At 33.6% G+C, this 17,160-nt stretch overlaps 1 protein-coding gene across 1 annotated transcript; it reads right to left on the reverse strand.

The window, feature by feature from the left end:
- Positions 1–10,087: 10,087 nt before the first annotated feature.
- Positions 10,088–10,750, reverse strand: LOC141673328 (secreted RxLR effector protein 161-like). The gene has a single exon (XM_074480063.1). The coding sequence runs from the start codon at positions 10,748–10,750 to the stop codon at positions 10,088–10,090; it is 663 nt and encodes a 220-aa protein (XP_074336164.1).
- Between the last annotated feature and the right edge of the window lie 6,410 nt (positions 10,751–17,160).

Consider the following 17,160-nt stretch of genomic DNA (forward strand, 5'->3'; position numbering starts at 1 on the left):
AAAATTGTTATTCAATTATTATAACCATTTATTCTTTGTTTTAACTTCTAATATATTTTACAATATCTACTGAGACTTAATTTAGATTATTCAAATATGTAATATACATGTGTATCATATTTTAAGTCTCTCAATTATTTGTTTATTGTAGGCCATAATGATTTTTAATAGATTTACCCCCTTGTACCAATTTTGAGCTAAATAAAAATTTTAAATAAAAACTATTTGTTAATTTAAAATAGGTAAAGAAAAAGGATTCAAACTGAAGGCAAAAGAAATAAAAATATAATCATTTATTAAATTTAACTTGTTTAATTTGTAAGGGTCATTAAGAATGAATGATCTAGAATTCTCCAGAAAGTCTAATATTCACAATATATAACAGAACTCAGCTATATGGCCACGGTGAGCCTAAAAGTACTACCACGAATATGTTTTAGTGGAAGTCAGTTTTCTTCTAACTTTTTCTCAATAAAATCACATCTTCCATCTTACATATGAATCTAGTAGAATCCATTCCATTTAATCATTTTGATACATGAATCTAATTCATTTTAGACGAGGGATGCTTGTTTGAAAGCAATTGTTCCAGCAACATATATGGTAAGTAAGGTGGTTGCCATATATAAATGTGATACCTCACATGATCTTTCATTTTTTTTGTTTTTCGTTCCTAATTATGTATCAGAAGAATATTATAATTATTTTAATGGCTAATTGGTTTAATTTGATTAGATCTTTTAGTAAATTTTGAATAATTCTAAATTAGTCAAAAGTACTATTACAATGGTTGAACAAAAATATTTGCACAACAATGCATATTTATTATTGTTTGCAGGAAATAATGAAGAAAATGCTCCATGAAATCAATCACATATTGAGGTAAGCCAACCAATCAAATCTATTATAAATTGTGGTTTCTTAAATTGTTAGTTCATTATTTGTGTTATTTGTGTGGTAGTTAATTGACATCTGTACTAAACCGTTACTTGTTTTTTTTCTTTATAAATTATTAATATTTTATTAGGATAATACTAAAGGTAGGAAAATGAATCCAAATGATATATGTTATTTGTTACAAATAAACCCTTATTTACATTAACTCCACCGATAACAATATTTGAAATCATCACCTGAACACTGCCAAATACCATGTCATTTGTGTCAATTTTTCTTATCTAATTTGCAAATCTAATGCCAAATAGCCATTAAAGCCAATTTTTCTTATCTAATTTTTCTTATCTAATGCCAAATACCCTTACCTCTGGAAGGGTTGAAGCTCTGATTCATAAGCTGAATTAGGGCTTTGATTTAGGTCAAGCTCCAGTTTGCCGATCTAGATTCAAGCTTCTAGTTGCAATTACGGTTTAAGGTGTTGTTCTCCTCTGACATCGATTTGTTTTTAGGGGTTTTGTTGGTGTTTTGGTTGAACCAAATTTTTGTATGATATTTATTTTATATGTTTATATATGTATATCTCACTTCACTAGTTGTTTTTGTGTGAAAGGATTCATTTGATTATTGTTTTAATGTATCTCCAATAAATGAGTTCTTAGCAAATCCAATTGGACTCTGCAGTTGTTGGTGGCGGAGTTCATGACTCATGACACACTGGCTAAACACCTATTCCATTTTATGATTTTGAATTGATTCATTGTGCGAGTCTGTACATCTGCGCGTGTGTGTTTAACTCTGATTTGTAGTTATTTGAGCCTGTTTTTGTAATATGTGATGAAGATTACTTTGTTTATTATGTTCAGTTAAAATCGAGATCATATGACCTTTACAACCATGTATTGATCTATGTGATTGTAGCTTTGAGTGTACCTTTGTTATGCTTACCGAACGGTCAAGTCATTCATTATTGTAAGCTGTTGGTTTAGACACCGGTGATAATTCCTTTCTAACTAATTACTAAATTGCTTAACTTATCAGAAAAATGATCTATACAATAAACTAAGTTATGCATGTTTTACTAGCCATTTTAACTATTAAAATGATTAGAAACTGGAAATTAGTTTAAAGCTTTTCATTTTCACAATCAACCCATTAATATTTAAGATTGTTCAGTCTGTTATTTGCTACTTAATCACTCATTTCTAAGCACCCGTTCTTCAAAAAAAAAAACACACTCAGACACACACTCACACTAATGATGATGTCAAGGATCTCTCTTCTATTGCCGGTATATAACACTAGCTAATAATAGAATAATTTTATCTTTATAAATACGTAATGTATTTATAATTGTAATTGGTTTCATGTGTGTATGTATCTGTGCAGGGAGGAAATTGTAGAAACATACGCAACAGGCAATAGCATTGGACTAGTTAAATGCAGATCAGCTGACCAACCTCAGAAACAAACAAAGGTACTGTCTCACCTACTGAAGAAGAAGCCGGTTCTACTAACTCATTGTACCATTTTTTCTCTAATGCTCTCCTCAAGAGCTAGCTTGTGGCTCGTGTTGTCAAGCGATGGTATTTTTAACTACCCACAATGATGTGTAGTGTTTGGTTGTATTATTGTTAGGAATGTTGCTCCAGGTCAAAGCAGAAGCAGTGGTTAGTACAGTGTCAGTGAATATCTGTTTAATAGGTTCTGAATGTTGAACTAACTCAAATTATCGAGGTTTCCGTAATTTGTAAATTGCCTAATTCTCGTGTTACTCTTGTTCAAAGAGATCTGCTAAAATTTACCTGCATCCAGGCTTGCAAGTTCCTGGATAAGAACTGGTACCCCAAGTTTGTTGTTATACTAGCACAAAAGAATCATCATACAAAATTTTCCAGCCAGCATCTCCTCACAATCTTCCCAATCTTCCCCCTGGTAAGATGTTCAATGCAGTTAGAAGTTTCAATATGTTTTAGTACAAAAGGTTTGGCATGACATTCTAAATTTTTTTTGTACAGGAACTGTTATTGACAATAGAATCTGTCATCCAGGTAACAATGATTTTTATCTATGTGCACAAGCAGGAAGTATTTTACTTGTTAAACAAATGTCTGATTGACAGTGTTTTGGGCATAATCTTTGAAACTTTTGGATAATTATGTAAATTATTTTGGTGTTCTTTAAATTATTTGATTTTGGTATTTTTTCTTATATTGTGGATATATTAGAGGTTTTTTTTGCGCAATGGTATGTTAAATTTGACCGAAATTAGTCGCTTTTTATAAATTTGACAGACTTAAATGGCCTCTTATTTACTAATCTGACTAGATACTAAACCGGTCAAATTTATAAATTTGACCGTTGACGGTTGTATTTATTTATAAGAAGCGGGAAATTCAAATTTTATAAAAATTTGAAATCAAGAGTCAAAAATTTTAAATGACCACTTTCGGTCAAATTTAGTCGGTCAAATTTATTTGGTCAAAAATAAACGGTCAAATTTAGTCGGTCACATTTAACTAAATATGACTGATTTTGCTAATTTTGACCAGTCTAAAAAAGACCGATGTAATTCGGTCATATTTGGCTAAATATGACTGCGAGCAGTCATATTTGGCTAAATATGACTGGAATTTTTCGGTCATATTTACCCCTTTTTTTGTAGTGTTGGTATCAGTAGCACAACTCATTTTTTTATTATAATGATATATGTTGCATTTAACTCCTTTTTAAATAGGATATTTTTTTCAAATATTACTTTTATTCAATAATTTTAAATATATTTTATAGTAAAATCTTTATATTTTTCTTAGTTTAGAAATAGAAAATGCCTTATGATTATTGTTATGGTGAACACTCTTGTTTTTAAACATCGATCTAATAATATATAGATTGTCATGAAGGTGAGCGTTCAATTCCTCTGGAACTTTTGGAACCGTCTGACTGTGTGTATCTTCTCATCTTAAGAATACAAATGATGCTGGTAAGCTAACTATCTGAGCTCCAGTTTTGGGAATATTCTTCTTTAGTTGCTTATTATTTACGTTACTGTTATACGTTAATAGATGATACGGACAGCTGTTAGGGCTTTGAATGACACCCCTTCAAGCCGTCAAATAGTTGTTGGCTATGTCGAAAGGATGCTGGTTACATGGAGACCGAGTTCCATGTGCCAAAAACACCCCTTCATGAATTCTAGTTGACTAACAATCTTAGACAGATGAAGAGTTTTGGACCCGGTTTTAGCCAGACATTCGTCTACATGGTGGAGGATCTCAAGAAAGGCAAGCTTGGTGACGAGAAAATCGGCCAACTCTTCCAGAAATTAAGAGATATTAAAAAGGAACATAGTGAGGATGAATTGAAGAAGGATAATACGGAGAAGGCCTTGTCAGCATTACCATCTGAGCAAGCTGTCGTCGCCCAGAAAGATTCAGGGTTAATTATATGATAAATCTGTTCATGGCCAAATCACAGGATTTAGTATAATAACTATTCTTTTATTGATCATTCAAAGATTTTGTACCTCCCTGACTATCATTTTTTTTATATTTATTTTATATAATAAGGATTCTTTTAAAAATGGCACAGTTATGGTAAATGCAAATGTTCTTATTTTGTATGTGATTTGATATTTTAAGTATCATGTGTTCCCCACTCTTAAGTAGAAACAATAATTCACATAAATAAATAATACTAATTATATACAATATCAAAGTGAACACGATATCATGTTAGCATTGTTATCCCATTCACGAGAGAAAACAAGGCAAAAAATGACTAGACCACATCGGTCGTTTTTAGTACCGACCAAAAATGGTTGGTTTTAATTAAATAAGACCCCAAAAATAGTAGTTTTTCCGAAATTAGTCATTTTAAAAAAATCATCGTATTTAGAAAATATGACCAGCTAAATATGATGATATAATTATGACAGGATTTAAACGACCGCTCTATATCGATGCCGTCGTATTTAGTATATTTTAAATTTAGAATATCAGCAAAAAATTGAATTTTTCGCTCAGAAAAATAAACATGACTCTATTTGGTCATAAATCAAATACCATCGAGTTCTGTTGTAATTTAAATACGGCCATTTTTCATTGGTACGTAAATATAATTGATGGTCGTTTGACGTTTAAAAATGACAGATTTCGGTTGAAATAGGGCACCCGGGTTCTGTTTAATATAAAAATTACCCAATTTTGTTGGAAAGAAGCACACTTATTTTTTATGTAATCTAATTACGGCCAAATTTATTGTTATTTATGCTGCATATTAAAATCGACAGGCTTAGTTGATTGTTTTGAGCTTATTGTTTAACTCGATTATGTTATTTTAATATAAGTCGAAATAATAAAAAAATTGGTTGCTTCTTGCTATAAAAGTCTGCTAATATTTCAAACAAAATATGCTAAAATAAATGAACTACATTGCATAATAAGCCAGGCAATATATACACCTATCACCGAATAGTTATCCCAAAGTCACAAAAATGGCAAACATGATACTCATAGATAAAATAGTTAAATAGTACCAAAAGATTTCTAAACACGCACAAGATTGCCCAAAGTTCACAAAAGAGCATTTCAAATCTTCACAGTACCAAAGCAGTTCATAACTAACCAGGATTAAACAACAGGAAAGTGGTCTGGACAAGGGTCGATGTCTTCACCTTATTGATCGTTGATGGTGCCGTCCATCATAGTCACAGTCTTAGGAGCCTCCTGTAGTAAAATCAGGTAGAAGTCGGCTAGAAGAAAGTTCAACTGTCAAAAAGAAAGTTAAGTAATCCTCACATTGATTTACATATCAAGAACAAATCTTTACAGTGAAGATAGAAAATGTGCAAAAATCTAACAAAAAGTACTTAAATAAAAATAGTACATTCAAGAAAAAACAATAAATAAATAAAGTAGTACTTCCACTCTTGAAAGTACAAATACCTTATTTGAAATTTTCTACCTGAAATTAAACTTTAGTTTGTTGATTTCGAAGCTGATAAAATCTTGAATCTTAAACAGGTACTAAAAGCAACAACATTGCAAAAATAAATCATGATAACACAAACAAATGTTCCCCAACCTAAATCTAAACTAATCTATCATTATAAACACACCAACATATCATGGTCGCCTTTTGTTACTAAAAGCATGTACATTGCAAAAACAATTGCACACTAAATTACCAAAATCAGCCAGGAGTGTCACACTTGGACACGTGTCTATCAAAACTTTTGTTATTTGCACTCAACAATTTATCAAATTACTTATTAGTGTCCAAGTGTTCATGTTGAGTGTCTTAGTGTAAATTTATAGATGCATTAAATGATATTAAAATAATAATAAAGATTACCTTTAAGATAATCTTGTTATTTTTAAATTCATGATAAGGCCAAGCGCAATAGCAGCTGTACGCATATAAAGACTATCCCTTGAATGCTGACTTAGGTCTCGAAAAGTAGCAGAGGCTAGCTTAAAGATTTCCTCGTCCAGAACAAAATTTATAACTTTGCATGCGGGTAAAAAAAGACCATTTGTTGAACTTTTGCCTGGACCTTTGGCATCTTCAAGAAGATCTCACTAAGAACATCTACTAATTCTGTCAAGTCCTTCTCTTTCTTTCTCTTGATCATCTTCTTTGCATCCCCGGATCCCATAAACTCCGCAAAGGTGTCTCAGGGAACAAGTTCAAACTCCCTATCCCTAGATCCCATCATTTCTTCGTTCAAGTTCCATTTGCGTGTACGGGGGGGGGGGGGGGGGGTAATACCGGTTACTCAACAGGGGTGTCAACTCATCAACTAATTTAACTAGCGCCTTCGTTGAAGTGTTATTAGTAATAACACTTTCACTTTCAATAAATTTAAACGTGGGCATTAAACAAAAACATAATACATATATGCAGCTCTATCACAGCAGGTTCACTGGAGTCGTAAATATAATTAATAAATTCCTCATTAGAAATAGGCATCTCGCCCTTTGCCCCTCTTTCTTCAACAATTTTATGTCAATGCAAAATAAATAATCAAATGTTATCTTTACGTAAAACTTACGCCAAAGAGCAGACTTATTAAATAATTTACAACTTAGCTGTACCTCTCACCTCTTTCATATGGTTTCGCCCCAGTGCGGGGTGTAGACTCAACCTTTTTTCATGCATTCTGGCAAGAACATGACACTGTCTTGAATTTTGGACTTCTCCAATGGTCGCAGATCGAAACTGATACCCACGGGTGGAAGTACTGAGGCCTGAATGTATCTCCCTTAATATCAAGCTCTAGTTTTGCATATTCCCATTCCAAGAAATGATGCAACTTCTCTAAAAGTTACTCCCTCTCACCACTAAGATAGTACTTGAAGTTCCGAGAAAGATGCGCTCTCACCACCAAGTCCTATTATTCTTTAAGAACTCCCTTTGGATACACATAGTACTCCTGCCACAACAAATGCATAGTATTATAACATGTTATTAAAAATTTATCAGTCGGGGTGTGACACCTGTATTTAAAGTTATTCAACTTTCTACCAATACTATATCTTTAAAAATCTATTAAAATTTACTTACAAGTGTACTTACTTTAAAATTATCGATACACTTGTCTTAAAAGACTTTGTGTTCTGCTCCCTTTCGCCACACCATGCGTTCATCCCATTTCATGCGAGCAACATATCCCAAAGTCTTCTTGTGTGTATTTTACATAAAACTCCAAAAAATAATAAGAATATAATTGAATAAGAATATAATTGAAAATGCGAGGACTAACTACTAATTTTAAAATACTTGTGGAAGAAACAAAATTTTACGCTTTTTTATTCTTCAAAAAAATAAGTGTTACCCATGGAAGGTTTCCTCGGGGAGTCACCTTCACGACAGCTGCGTCGTTTCCTCTCAAAATGAATAGTTTTGCTGCTTTCTCCTGCCTCATACCCTTTCACGCGACTTTCTTCATCATTCAGTTTATGTGCACCATTTCTTCCACTGGTCATAGCTTTCTTCTTCTTACTCTTGGATGAAGGACCAGCCCAACAACCTAAAATTATGCATTAAACAATTAATTAGTAATAAGTACACGCCTTCTACTTCATGTAAGAATCGAATAACAGTAATCAAGCAGAATGGGATGGGTAAAAGCATATTAACATCACATAATCTTTCGATTTATGACAATACAAAGACATAATTTTTGCATGTAGTGTTTTTAATTTACCACCCATTTTCTTATAAGGCCCGAAAAATAGCTTTACAAAAATTACTAAACGTTAACGGTGCAATCTTATAAGAACCCTTCAGAATTATTTAAATACATATCTAGAGATTAAACATGACATACCAAAATACCTATTAAAAGCATAAACATGGCAAGTAGTTTTACTTTTGGATACTCTTGGATAAAAAATAGATATGTCGAGAGCAATGCAGTTTTTTGATATTTTCTATGAAGTTTACAAGTCCTCCTACATTCATAACATACTACAAAAATTGACTTCTATGTTTCGAAAACAAGCCTGCTTAAAACACAACTACACTAAAAAAACATATAAAACAAACACAATTATATAAATATGAATATGATACATAAGGTTTGTTGCTAACAAGTGATATATAGTTAAACAATAAGCTTTAATGTAATTGTTAAGAAACAATTGGGATTAACAAGTGTTGAAGAGTACCTGAAACGAGTAAAGTCATAATATTTACGAGAAATGTGTAGTTAGATACAAACACACATGACACATACACAAACCTTAATTTCGAACACGGGACACACATGATGGTTTTACACACTTTCATCAATTTCTAGCCTCTTAGTTGTTAAAACTGTGTATCATGTTGATCTCGCGTTCGAAATATTTGGTGCATAGTATACTTGATGAGCTTGGCTAACAAACACAAATATGTGTTCGACATTTAGTTTTAATTTCACATCCACCGCAGTTATACGGTGCGTAACAACTTTCACATGTGTCGTGTGATCAAACTAACAACATTTAAATACAATCACATGATGTCCACTATGAAAGAAAAGTTTGAAATTTTTTTTACTCTTGTGTAATAGCTACTAGCACTACCCCATAAGTGCTCAAATGCTATGCTTTTGACTGTTGCAAGAAAAGCATTATGTTAGGTATGATTTTCCCAAATTTTCTCCAACACTAGTCAAAACGCATTACATTAAACAGAAATGTACTATTTTGGTAAAATTGTTAGTGTTGTGACATGCAACACCACGTTAAAGCGTTGCATTATATTAAATTATTTTTGAGATTATAAAAATAGATATATTATCAAAAAAATACAATAACTTTAATATTTTAGTAATTTATTTCCTTAAAATAAAAAATGTAATATTTTATTAAATTTTACAAATTTTGACGTACATTTTATATAATTTTAAATCGTATTTTGAATTTTTGTAAAATTATAAATTTTGAAAATTAAAAAAATCTAAAAAATTTTTTTTTTTTAATCAAAATATAGGTTTTTCGTTTAAGCGTTTCATTGTATTAAATTATTTTTGAGATTATAAAAATAAATACAATAACCTTAAAATTTTAATCATTTATTTAAAATATAAAATATAGTATATTATTTTATTAAACATATTTAGACATATATTTTAAATATGTTTAAATCGTATTTTTAATTTTTGTAAAATTATAAATTTTGAAAATAAAAAAAATCTAAAAAATAATAAAAGGAGGGGAAGAGAAGGGCATGCTATGCAATGAAGCCCAATAATGTTTGGGTTGGGCGGAGCCTAATTGAAATCCATGACCCATAGAGATATTGAAATATAAATTAGGGCTCCTAAAGTTCACCAATCTTCTACTTCCATTCACCTATTTCTTCTTCCTCTTTCAAGGACACACACACTCATTTCTATTAAAAGTGAATATGCAGATAACTCAAGAAATCAGCTAACTTGGATATTACTAATGAAGGCTGGCTGATTACACTTACTAGAAAAGAAATACATGAACATTGTTTTAAAAAACTAACAGACTAAGTGCTAGCTAGAAACCAGGAACACTCTGCTGTTTGAACCACACGACTCTCCTATCAATACTCAACAATAAAGACTTATTCTCATTCAACTACATACAAGTGCAGCTGACTTATTCAAATGAACGTACAATAATAAAAGTAACATGTTTAGAGTAATAAATAATCCAACATAATCTCCCTTAATCTAAACATGTTTGAGATCCTTAACTCCCAGCAGTTCACGCATCTTCTCCAACTTGGTAATGGACATAGACTTTATCAGAATATCTGCTCGCTGCTCATTTGTACCGATATGCTTGATAATGATTGATCCTTTCTCCACACACTCTCTGATGAAATGATAAGGCACATCTATGTGCTTGCTACCACCATGGAAGACAGGGTTTTTAGCCAAGTTGATGGCTGACCTATTATCTATATATATTGTTACAGGTCCAACAGGTGTATCTGATATGTGACTGAGCGCTCTCTGTAGCCAAATCCCTTGACAAGCTGCTGCTGTGGCAGCCATAAATTCAGCCTCGCATGAAGACAAAGCCACACACCGTTGTTTCTGCGACACCCATGAGATCAATGACTCATCCAAGTAAAACGCCATGCCCCCTGTGCTTCTCCTATCATCTAAGTTCCGAGCTAAGTCACTGTCTGAGAACCCTGACAACAAGTAGTTTCCACCACGCTTCGCATATGTTAACCCATACCCTAATGTGCCCTTTACATAATGTGGAATTCGTTTGACAGCATTCATATGTAATGTCGTGGGTCTCTCCATATATCTGCTAACCACTCCGACTACGTAGGCTATGTCTGGTCGAGTATGTACCAGATACTTCAACCGTCCTACCATGATCTTGAAATCTATAGAATCATTAATTATAGGATCTGTCAAACAAATTAACCTAAGCTCAAGTTGTTCCAAAAGGCAAACAAATTCCAGAAAGACAAGAACTTGTACCTTATTTATGTCATCTTATAGTCTCAAACATTTGGAAAGGAATGGTAATGGACACCGAAAGTTTAATCCAACTAGGCAACCTCTCACTTAAAAATCTGATGTTGCAAGATTTCGCACCAACCTATATTGGACAAAAACAGTCGGTCATATATAATGTCCATCTCCTAGGCATACATCATAAATATAGAGTGTATCCTAAGTATCGAATCTTCCAATTCACATAAATTGAAAGTTCCACAGATATAACGATCAGGCATTTACTGAGGCATACATGAGACACCCTACTGAATACACTTTAAATAAATAGAGGAAGATTTATATGACCGATTCCCTTAAAGGCAACCTAAGCATTTCTTGAAAGTTGAACATAATTTAAAAGACAAGGTATCGTTAGAACCCCTAAAAATAAAAAAATGCCAAGAAATTAAAAAATTAAAAGTTTATAAAAACCGATGATCAGTGATTGTAATTTACCTTTAATTAGGAAACATGGCTTTAATTATTAATGGATTACGAAAAGAGAGCGAAGAGGAGCCAAGCTGTGATAGGAGAATGAACGATGTGAAACTAATCAAAAGTGAATGAGTTAGAGTGGAAAGAGTGCGGCGTGATTGACCGGAGTGGGGCAATTGACCGGAGCTCAGCGATTGATCAGAGCTGCGACGGAGTTGCGAGAGTTGGAAGAGTGGTGAATGGAGCATTTTTATTTTGCGTGTAATAATTGATCTATGTTTTATAATTGATTTTTATTTTTATTGTGTTTTATTTTGAGAGATTGAACTGAGCGGGTTTTAAATATTTTCTTAGCGGGCACTTTTTTCCAAGAACGGCCTTTTCCCCCACTTTTTTAACATTTTTTCAAGTGTATATGGCAACAGCAATAAATGTGTTGGCATAGATGTACTAAGGCAACATGCACGCCAGAGTTCTAATATGATGTTGCCATATATCTTTTTAAACAAATTTTTGTCACATAAGGCAACATTTTTTGTGCCAACACCATTTTTGGATGTTGGTAAAGACCATTTATGTGGTAGTAATAGGAACATCAACTAACCCCGTCAAGTCATTCTCTTTCCTTCTCTTGACCAGCTTCTTTAAATCCCCGGATCCCAGGAATTCTGCGAAGGTGTGGTTGTAGGTTCTACCACGATGTCGATCGAATAATGGGTTGTTGGGCGCGGGTATGACACTATATGTAAAGCAATTAGATGATCTGAGTTTAATATCAATGCCAACAACAAATATTTAAATTAAATACATGGGAGTTGGAGGACTAGAACCCGAGTCCCTCCATAAATTGAGCTCTGATGTCATGTTAAGGTACCAGTCATTCTGAATCCTCAAGGTGTTATTGATTGGGCTTATTAGGATCATATCTCATATCTCACCATCCCCCTCACTCGAAAGCCCTTTTATTCGGGTTTCAAGAGTAGATCACTAGATGTGTTGTCCCTTTTTGGGCCTAGCATGCGGTCAATTACTAGGTGGGGATATTTTCTTATTTATTGGCCCATCATAGTACACATTTTTCAATTACAGGAGATTTGGTCCCAATTATTTGGGCCCACAAAGGTACAATATCAATATTTTCAATAAATAATTAGAATATTGAGGGTAACATGGAGTTGAACGTGTGTCCTCCTCATGGAGTTGAACCCGTGTCATCCTCTGGTCATCTAACCAGTTCTTCACTAAAACCTGAACATAGTAGATGAAAGGCACGAACAAGATCTTGTACTCTTTAAAACTTGTTCTTAAACGTACGATATTTTTCACTACCATTGACAATAAAAGTTAAAGCCAATACAAATATAAATATCAACAAAAAAAATTAAATTAAATATATGTGGTGGGAGGAGTCTAACCCGACTCCCTCCCTAAACCGAGCTGTGATAACATCTTAAGTTACCGGTTCTCCAAAAATCTCGAGGTGTTATGAACTGGACTTATCAAGATCATCTCATATCTCAACAGATATAATATATTTGACATAGTTTTAACTAATTAGTCTGCATAAAGAGAATCACACTTTATGTTACCAAAAGATTTATGTGTCATATTAAGATACCATATATTATATATTACTAGTTAATAAAAGTGCATAATTTTTTTCTTTTTAAATAAATATTTGCATAGACAGGTATTGTAAGTAAAAAAATTAATACATTAAATTTTATAAAAAATCTAAGTTAAAGTATTTAGAGAAAAAATAGAGCTCGAAGAAATAAAATAAATTTATTCGGTTTCAAAAGTTCTAACAATCAGTTTTTGACAATTTTACTTGCATAAGAAGGTTGCGAAATAATTTTTAATTTTTTGATGATTTAAAAACTATGATCAAATTGATATAATCTAAAAATTAAAGATAAAATATGATTAACAATTTTACTTTAAAATTTATATTCAATTTATTATAACCATTTATTCTTTGTTTTGACTTTTAAAATATACAAGTGTATCAGATTTATAGTCTCTGAATTATTTGTCTATTGTAGGCCATAACGGTTTTTAATAGATTGGTCTGATTGTACTAATTGCGAGCTAAATACAAATTTCAAATAAAAAATGTTTATTAATTTAAAATAGGTAAAGAAAAAGGATTCATACTAAAGCCAAAAGAAATAAAAATATAATCATTTATTAAATTTCATTTGATTTTATTTTTTGTCAACCTTTATTTCTATAAATCAGATTTTGACAATTTTATAATTCACTTTAACTTACATAATTAACCAAGTTTTTAGGCCTAATTTGTATATTTTGTGCCTATATTTGGGCCAATAATTTCACTAATTTGGATGTTTTGTGCCTCAATTTTTTTAACTTAATTTAACTTGTTTAATTTATAAGGGCCCATTAAGAATGAAAAATCTAGAATTTTCGAGAAAGTATAATATTCACAATATAAAACAGAACTCGGTTATATCGCCAAGGTGAGCGTAAAAGTACTATGATATATATGTTTTAGCTTGATTCATAGAGGTCAGTTTTCTTCTAGCCTTTTCTCAAAAAAATTACATCTTCCATCTTATATATGGATCTTGTAGAATCCATTCCATTGTATCAATTTGATACATGGATCTAATTCATTTTAGATGAAGGATGAACACCTTGTGTGGAAACAATTGTTCGAGAAACATATATGGTAAGTGTAAGACTTCATAGATGAGCATGAGTCCTGGAACCTGAGTTGGATGTGACACCGCTCGGCAACTGGGCATGGCGACTTTTAATCGATGATATATGTGCGCATAGTCGGGTCTGCTGGGTTTGTCGGGGCTATTGGTTCTACTGGGTTTGCTGGGGCTACTGGCGACAGTCTTAGCAATAGCTACTGTTTGAGTAGGAATTCACTTGGTGACAGTTATTCACGGTTTTGAGGAGTCCTAGCAGTTGGGTAACAAGGGAAACTGGAAAATAATAGGGGCACAAGTGGCAGGCACTCAATTGGGGAGTTACAAGGCATGGGGGACAGTTTTAAAAACTATCCAACACTTATAAAACTACCTTATAATTCAAATTCGTGGCTGAACTATATGTATGTTAGGCATTCAGTTGTTAATATATGTTGTTTGATATCATATTACTTGTGTTAGGTAAAATATAGGCAATAGTGTGGGAGACACTTGGTTTGGGTGAGATTTAAGTGTAATTGTGGGATGCTTCGTATTTATTATGGTAATTATATAAAGGTTGGCATTCGCCGTATATCTTGTGCACTTTTATATACATATTGTGGTAGATAGTGTACTTATCATATAGGAATTTATGTGGGAAGGTTGTTGTTCTTGTGGTGCTTGAGTAGACGACGAGTGTGTGGGCGACGACATTGCTAGGTCACAGAAGCACGAGAGCAGGTCGCGCGGGCGATTCAAAGAAAAAAAGAATAGGTCTGTGATAACTGGTATCAAATTTGCGTAGTGCGATGGTTAATGAGAATTCCATAAGTGAGAGAATGGCAAGGTTGGAGGAATTTGTCGGCATTCTGTTATCAATGATGAGATATGTTTGGCGAATCAAATTCAAGTTCTTAGAGAATAATTGAATAATTTCAAGGAGATGGTTGTTGGTCATATGGCAACAAATGATGGCAAATTTACTGATCTATTTGCAATAACGACGATGTCATCGGAAAGCATGAGCGACCAATTACAAAGTATGAGGGAGGAAATTATTGTCTTGAAGAGGGTTGTGGCTGGAACTTCCTTGGGTGGTACTAAGGGCCATTCTAAAAAAAAAATTCCTGAACCAAAGGCATTTAGTGGGAGTCGTAGTGCCAAGGAGTTGGAGAATTTTCTATGGGATATGGAGCAATATTTCAAGGCTGCTCATATAAGTGTTGAGTAACAAGTCACCATCACAAGTATGTATCTAATGGAGGATGTGAAGGTTTAGTGAAGCACTCGAATGGAAGATGTAGGCATTGGGAGGTTGACTATTATGATATGGGAAGCACTTAAGCAAGAGTTGAAAGATTATTTTCTACCTCTTAATGTGGCTTGAGTTGCAAGAGAGAATCTGAAGGCATTGAAATAAAGTGGTTATATTTGGGATTTTGTGAAAGAGTTCAGTAGTTTATTGTTGGATATCAAGAACACGTCTGAGAGGAAGACAAGTTGTTTAACTTCATGTCTGGATTGAAGTCTTGGGACCAAAATGAGTTACGTAGGCAGGCTGTCAAGGACTTGGGACACAACAGATGGGTTAGTAGATTACAAGCTTTCATGTTCAGAAGATGGGACAAAAGTCATGACTACTGTTGAGGGCGACAAAGGGGCTGGAAAATATAAAAAGAAAAATGGAAAAAAGAAGTGGGGCGATGAGGATGTGAATAATGAAATGCAACAGCCTAGACAAGTGAAAAAGGGTTACTATCTTTGTGGAGGAACAACCACCGGTAAGGGCTGGATCATTGTGTTTTCATAATGATGTGCAGGTTGTTGAAGATGCTCCAACTGTGGGGGCATTGTTTGAAATGGAGTAAGCATATGTTGGAGGCTAGGAGGCAAGCCTAAGAAGTCTTCATAATTGGGCGACCAATGCCTAGGTTACCTTAATTATTTAGGAGATAAGCGATGATTCCTTGGATGATGGGTAACAAAGTCAGGACGGTGGGATGCAAGCGAAACCACAGATTTGGTTTGTTTGCATTTTCCGAGTTGGTGGGGTGACTTAATAAAATGGGCAGCGACATCATAGCTTCTAAGGGGAGCTAGCATTGAGGCACTTGATTGGGTTGTTGACATTGTAAAGGCAGAATTGAGGATGGTCATGAGGTTGAGGCAAAACAGAAGTCAATGAGGACATTGACTCAAGTGGTGTGGGAGGGTTTGTAAGACTTCTTGGCTGAGCACGAGTCAAGAAACCTGAGTTGGATGAGACACCGGTCGGTAACTGGGCATGGAGACTCTTAGTCGGCGATAGCTACACGCGCAGTCGGGTCTGCTGGGTTTGCCGGGGCTATTGGTTCTGCTGGGTTTGCTGGGACTACTGGCAACAGTCTTAGAAATAGCTAGTGTTTGAGTAGGAAATCATATGGTGACAGTCATTGATGCTTTTGAGGAGTCCTATCAGTTAGATGACAAGGGAAACTTTCAAATAATAGGGGCACAAGTGGTAGATACTCAAGGGGGAAATTGCAAGACATGGGGAACAATTTTATAAACTACCCGGTAGTTATAAAACTGCGTTATAGTTCAAATTCATAGTTGAACTATATGTATGTTATGCATTCATATGTAAACATATGTTGTATGATATCATATTGCTTGTATTTGGTAGAATATAGACAATAGTGTGGAAGACACTTGGGTTGGGGGATATCTAAGTGTAATTGCAGGATACTTTGGATTTATTGTGGTAATAATATAAAGGTTGGCATTCTCCGTATATCTTGTGCACTTTCATATACATATTGTTGTATATAATGTACTTATAATATAGGCGTTTGTGTTGGAAGGCTGTTGTTCTTATGGTGCTTGAGTAGATGGCAACAGTGTGGGCGACAAGACTGCTAGGTTACAAAAACAGGAGAGCAGGCCACGCGGGCGATTGGAAGAATAAAAGAAAAGACCCGTGACAGTAAGTAAGGTGTTTGCCATATATAAATGTGATACCTCGCATGATCCTTCATTTTTTATTTTTCATTCCTAATTATGTATCATAATAATATTATGGGTGTTTTAATAGCTAATTTGTTTAATTTGATTAGATATTTTCGTAAATTTTGAATAATTCCAAATTAGTGGAAAGCAGTACTACAATAATGATAAAGGTTGAACCGAGTTTGGTTGGACAAA

This window comes from Apium graveolens, chromosome 7 (genome assembly GCF_009905375.1).
Source record: "Apium graveolens cultivar Ventura chromosome 7, ASM990537v1, whole genome shotgun sequence".
Taxonomy (NCBI): Eukaryota; Viridiplantae; Streptophyta; class Magnoliopsida; order Apiales; family Apiaceae; genus Apium; species Apium graveolens.

Coding starts and splice junctions, on each gene's coding strand:
- LOC141673328 (XM_074480063.1), bottom strand. CDS start 10,750: ATGGTAGGACGGTTGAAGTATCTGGTACATACTCGACCAGACATAGCC.